General features: G+C 45.4%; 1 protein-coding gene across 2 annotated transcripts in view; it reads left to right on the top strand.

Moving 5' to 3' along the window:
* The first annotated feature begins 1,916 nt into the window (after positions 1–1,916).
* LOC128449072 (inactive phospholipase C-like protein 2) overlaps positions 1,917–6,000 on the top strand; it is a 28,976-nt gene continuing 24,892 nt past the window's right edge. Inside the window, exons 1-2 of one of the 2 annotated variants that reach the window (XM_053432075.1) lie at positions 1,917–2,306; positions 2,706–3,139. In XM_053432075.1, the coding sequence (XP_053288050.1) occupies positions 2,891–3,139 (249 nt within the window). In that variant the 5' untranslated portion in view covers positions 1,917–2,306; positions 2,706–2,890. Of the gene's footprint in view, positions 2,362–2,705; positions 3,140–6,000 lie in introns of both variants that reach the window. The other variant, XM_053432076.1, reaches the window with a different exon arrangement.

The following is a 6,000-nucleotide window of genomic DNA, read 5'->3' as shown; positions in this document are numbered from 1 at the left end:
TAATTGGAAATTAATTCAGGCAATAAGGTGTTAAAGAAAATGAAAAGAATCCTGAGTCCGGCCCCTGATCTGGATCTGCACCACATTTTTAAACAGATTCATGAAATCCTTCTGGTAGTTTTTACGTAAAACAAACAATTTAAAAGGAGATCATCATATAAGTCACTGATTAGTTTTAAAAGGTCACAAGTATAAAACTCTAGAAGCAGATTAATAAGGTACCAGTCCACAAAAAGCACAATTCAATGACCACAACCTTCCTGCAGATGGCTCTGTTGTACAAAGCACCTCTCCTGCTTCTGCAGCTCACATTAATTAACGTCTCTTCCTTTATCTGAACCAGTGGCCTGTGAATAAAAATGCATCAAATCATGTAGAACAATGGGCCTCATCACTCACCCTCTGTGTCTCTCACACAGGAGGCTTCATTCGTTCGCTCCGTGAACCACAAGGTTTGCACTGAAGAATCGATCTAAAGAGTTGATGGTTTGTGATGAGCTTGTTCGGTCACATAAGGAAACCACCAGGGTTTGTGTTCACAGGAAACATGAGGCAACAGCGCAGGAGACGGCTGGGACGATTGCTCCACCGCGGCCATGAGGCCATCTCCTCCACGTAAAGAGGAAGAAACTCAAAAGCACTTGTCATGTGACAACTGCTGTCCTTGAGGGCTGACATGTGTGGCATCTGAACAGAGTTCACACCGAGGGCAGATGTATTGATAATCCAGAGCACTGATATAAAATATGAGCACAGCTTTCTTTTTTATTTTATGCAACCCTTAAACAGAGCAAGGATAACAAATATTTTCATTTAATCCTGCGTATTGGGTGGGAACTACCTTGATGAAGGCCCTGACAAGCTTTTTATATTTCACTCTGACTTTTCTTTTATCCTCAAGGGCACCGGAGGTTTCCTGAGTTTATAGAAATGAGGCTGCTTGAGTAGTTGGCCTCTTTTAATATTTAATAACTTCTTCTATTAAAGCTTTTTGTGCCACACCTTCAGAGATATTTCTAAATGAATATCAGGTAGATATAGTTTGTGCTTTACACTGTTTCATGTGTTGGTCCGGTTTGTGTTTCTGCTGTTTTGTGCATGATTTTTGTTGAGTTCTTTGTGTATTAACTCGCTGAATTTGTTCGTTTGTTTGTTTTTTAAAGTTGTGCTTTGTGAGCGTTTACTCGTTGATTTTCCACTGTTGTGTATGTTTTTCTCACGTTGACTTTTGTGCAAGTAGCTATATTCATGTTCACGATTGTGTGATTTTGTCTTTTCTTTGTTCATTGCTTTGTGGTGTTTTGTATCCAATTTTCTTGTCGACGTGTGCAGTTGTCTATGTGGTTTTTCTTGCTCACTTTGGTGCAGTTGTGTGTGTGTGTATTTTGTTGTTGACGTCTGTGCAGTTGGTTGTGTATTTACCTGTTAACTTCCATGCTGTTATGTTTGTAGTTTCTTGTTGCCTTGTGTGCAGTTGTGTGTGTATTTTCCAAATGACTTTTGCAGAGGCATGTTGGTATAGTTTGTCTTTCGTGTGTACCTTTCTCGTGGATCTTTGTGTGGTTTATCTGCCTTCTTCCTAGTTGCATTGTGTGGTGTTTTCGTGTTAACATTTGTGTAGTCAAACGAGCAACCTTCAGGCGTTGAATCTTGGTCCAACCTGCACTCTCTGTGGTCTGGACCCAAACGGCTGCAGACGGGACTCGCCCAAACAACCACAAAACACACACTAGGAAATAAACTGTTTACTGTTTAACAACTGTTTATCAGACCAGGCTGCTCTGTGCACATGGAAGTAAGATGAACACGTTTCTGCAGTGATTTAAAAAGTGAAGTGAAGTGTGTGTGTGTGTGTGGGTGTGTGTGCTCTGAAACAGGGGGCGGGACCCGGTGTGGCTGTAAAAATAAATAATTAGGTTTGATTGACAGCACAGTGTGTTCAGCTCGGAGCGACACACACACACACACACAGACACACACCCGAGTGAGTTCGCTCAATGGCAACGAGCTGAACTAACAAACCTCCGCTTCACTCTCGAACCGGGGGCCAACGACACCGGACCTTCGAGTTGGGGCTGGGGAGGACCAACTTTCCCCCAGCTAGCTAGCGAGGAGGAGGAGGAGGAGGAGAAGGAGGAGGAAGAGGAGGCGGAGGGGGGTTAGCTTAGCCTAGGCAGCTAACTAGCTCGGCTCTTCTCGGCTCGGCTCGGCTCACACCACACCAAGCGGCGGCGTGTCTCCTCTCTTCACGCTGCGGCTGCAACAACCCGACAAGAAAGAGCCTCCTTCTCATGGAGGGAACAAAGGTAGACGAAGAAGAAGAAGAAGCCTCGATGAGATCAAAGCATGAAGGAGGACATTGTTCGTTTGATCTTTAATTAACTGACAGTGATTAGCGCGGAGCAGGAGATACTGTTACTACTGTGTGTGTGTGAACACGATCTGGAGAAACAACAACACACACACACACACCCACACAATAACTTAAACATCTGCACACATGTGTCTTTGAACATATGGCTTTGATCTCGCTGTATTTACGGTGATTTTCACCAAACGCCTCCTGCAGCACAGAACAGCAGCTCCTGTTATATATTTATTTATTTATATATATGTAAGGTGGTGGTGCCTGATCATGTGTGGTCTCTCTCTCTGTCCCTCTCTCTCTCTCTCTCCGTCTCTCACTCTCTCTCTCCCCCCCACAGATCACCATGCACGGAGGACGCCCCTCCGCTAACCTGCCGGAGATGAGCACCGGGACGTGATGGTCGCAGCAGCGTTTGTATTGCGAGGCAACGAATCTGTGTGAGGCTGCAACACACAAGGCGTTTGCTACCCAGCAGCAGCTTGAGTGTGTGTGTGTGTCTGTGTGTGTGTGATCGAAGTGCCTATGGCGGAGTTTGGGGAGGACGGCAGGCTTCCTCCATTGCATCTCGGGGACTCGGCCGTGCCCCTGGACGAGGCAGCTGCTGCCGGGAAGACGCATTGCGAAGTGTCCATCCTGAATGGAGACTGTGGGATATCGGACAATATGGTCGGTTCACCTGGTGCCTGCCAAGCCGGGCTGGAGGCAGCCAACACCTCCGTGGGACCGGCGGATGCCAAACACGAGATACCACGCAGGAGCAGCATTATCAAGGTAAGCCTGGAAGTTGAAGTCCCCCCCCCCCCCCCCCCCATGCATCTGCAATTGAACCCAGCATTTGGAAGTTACACTGCAAAACAACACAATATTGTCAAGTAGGAGAGGTATTTTTTTCTTAACACAGGCCAGCAAATGGAGAAGCACATCCTGCAGTGCTGGGTCTGAATAATTTGCATTGCATGTGTGTAGCAGAGCTTCTCCTTATTCTGAAGCATCAATCATCTGGCCCTAACGTGTGTGTATGTGTGTGTGTGTGTGTGTGTTTGTGTGGAGGAATAAGATAAGATGATCTTTATTGTTCCCAGAAGGGGAAATTAAAGTGCTTGCGAGCAGAGGAATACAGGAATGAGCAGTGGGAGCAAAAAATAATGCAAACAAAACTCTCACATGCAGAAGAAGGATGTGGTTGAACATGTAATGCTCGTCATACTAATTCAGAAGCGAGGGGACAGTGTTAAAGGTGATTCAATAAATTCAGATTTATAAATGTGTGGGGAAGAGACTGCACTCGTTTGAATGAATGGCGTATGGCTGTTTTTATAGAGGGCAGTGAAGGCAGCACGTGTCATATAAATAAAGTGTTGTACTTCATTCAGAAGGAGGCTGTGCTCCAAGTGAACAGCAGTGTCTACAGTGGAGCCGGTGCAGCAGCAGATAACCTGGACTGATGGTGGCTGCTGGTAATTAAAATGCAAGCAGGGCCCCTGAATGTTTTTCACGCTGAGCTCACGTACACACACACACACACACACACACATTTATCCGAGTCTGCATTTGTTTAGGTGTAGTCAGCTATATGTGAATGTGGTGTTTCAGTAGCACAGCAGAATATCTGCCATCGCTGTAGAAGAAACGCTGGTGTCCCTGCGGTCAGAGGAAACCACTGAAGTCTAATCCTGCACCAGGGGCTGATCCTTGGCTGCTCTTATCACACGGACATGCAAACATGTTTGAGAGGAACATGCTAACAACATGCCTTTCGCTGATTACCATCTCTAACTGTTTAGTCTCAGAAGGAATAAGCCTTAAGCTGTGTTTTTAGTCAACTTGTCTCCCCGGCCTTGTGGTTGACGCTGTGCTGAAGGGGCAGGGGAGGTCACGACACCTCATCATCACGTTGCAGTAATCTACAGTGTGTTGAAAGCCTCCGAGGCGTTTCTCTGGAGCTAATGTCAGCGTTTTTCTTCTTCTGGAAGTCGTGGCTCTGCTGCAGCAGCTGTCATAACGTCAGTCACGAGACGGTAAAGGAACAAGTGTGAAGGTGATGAAGGGGGGAGTTACTTGGCTCGACTGAACACTGGAATCATTATTCTTTACAATGTCATTATTGTTGATATATGAACTGTACTCGACAGCTACAGAACGAGATCATAGCCTGGAACCAAAGTGTTTCCTGAAAGAGATGAAGCATGCCTGTTGTTTAGGTGTTTACATTTCGGCTTTTAGCGGTCAGTAAATCAGTTGAGGGTCAGCGACTTGATTCCCTCAAGGGACAAATAGATTTATGCATGAGTTAGTTTAACAGCTTAGGTCAGAAAACAATTTTTAAATGGTTTCTGGCGTGTTGGAGGGAAATTGTTGGCTTTATAATTTATGATCACGTGTAAAGAAAAATCGATGCTACAATTAGGTCTGTGATTTGATGCCTCGGTGAGACTCCTCGGCTTGAGGTGGACTCTCCAGCTGTGGTCGGGGCTCAGCGGCTCACCTCTCCGCTGCCAGGTTCTTGCAGACAACACATTCTTGGCACATTGTGGGTGTTGATCTCTGATGTGCCATCTGCCGGGAGACTGATGGGGATAATATTGACATTCTGCCTTGTAAACGTTGAAGTAATGTCTCGGTACACAGGGACCCGTCTCAGTTCCCAGGCCATTTGAGTCACTTTTATTCTGGAAGGATGTCCAGTCCTGTGCACTACGGCTCTAATGGCACATTCAGAAGTTTATAAGATCATCAATAGTTTGTTTTTTCATTTTGGATTCAACCCAAAGCTTATTGTTAAATACGTATGAAGCCTCACATTACTCTTTAAGTCTGATTTTGTGAACTGATATTTCCCATAGAATTTGATTCATTAATGATGGTAGTTGTTGGGGTGATTACCCTGTGAACACACACACTATCATGCCTGCCCACTGCACATTGAGGGCAGGTGTAAAGTCCCTGAGGTAGACTGCCTTACCCAGATTACATAACTTGCCCAACGGCCACACAGTGTTGTTAATTTTTATGTGTATCCATAGTAGTGCCCCACGTTTATCAAATAAAACTACTCTTAATTTGTCAAATACTACTTATCAATACTTTGTCTGAAGCTGCAGGTTCAAACTGAATCTGTCAGAGTTGTATAGATAAGTAGTGGAGTCCCATGACAAGAAGAGAGATGACCAATGAGGATGATGATGATTTGTTGTTTTCAAGGTGGTAAAAACTTAATGGATGTTGACCAGCGAACTAACAGATGGGTCAATGTGCTCCAAAGAGAGAGAGACAGGGGGAAAAGGGCGTTCCACAAGGAAACAACAGGGCAAAACAGATCTTTCATGTTATTGTGAGAAGTGTTCAATATTTTTGGCTCATTAAGAAACTGTGGCGGGACAAATTAAACAATGGCGGGGCGCCACAGTCTCGGTTAATTAATGGGAAGCACAACATTGAATAGAGGTTTCCACAGGGTGGTTCCAGTGCCAGTGTACCCGACCGTATGAGAAACCGTCCTGAAATGCTCAGTGACCTGGGTTCAGCGAGCACCACCTCAGACAACATAATGAGAGCCTTCATGAAGAGGCAGATGAAACGCACAATCGGGGTCAGTTCGAAATGATTTGGCGGCGCTCGCTTAGCAGCACAAC

The sequence above is a fragment of the Pleuronectes platessa genome, chromosome 10 (genome assembly GCF_947347685.1).
Source record: "Pleuronectes platessa chromosome 10, fPlePla1.1, whole genome shotgun sequence".
NCBI lineage: Eukaryota > Metazoa > Chordata > Actinopteri > Pleuronectiformes > Pleuronectidae > Pleuronectes > Pleuronectes platessa.
The sequence above is the reverse complement of the archived record's forward strand: the minus strand, read 5'-3'. Positions and strand labels throughout refer to the sequence as shown.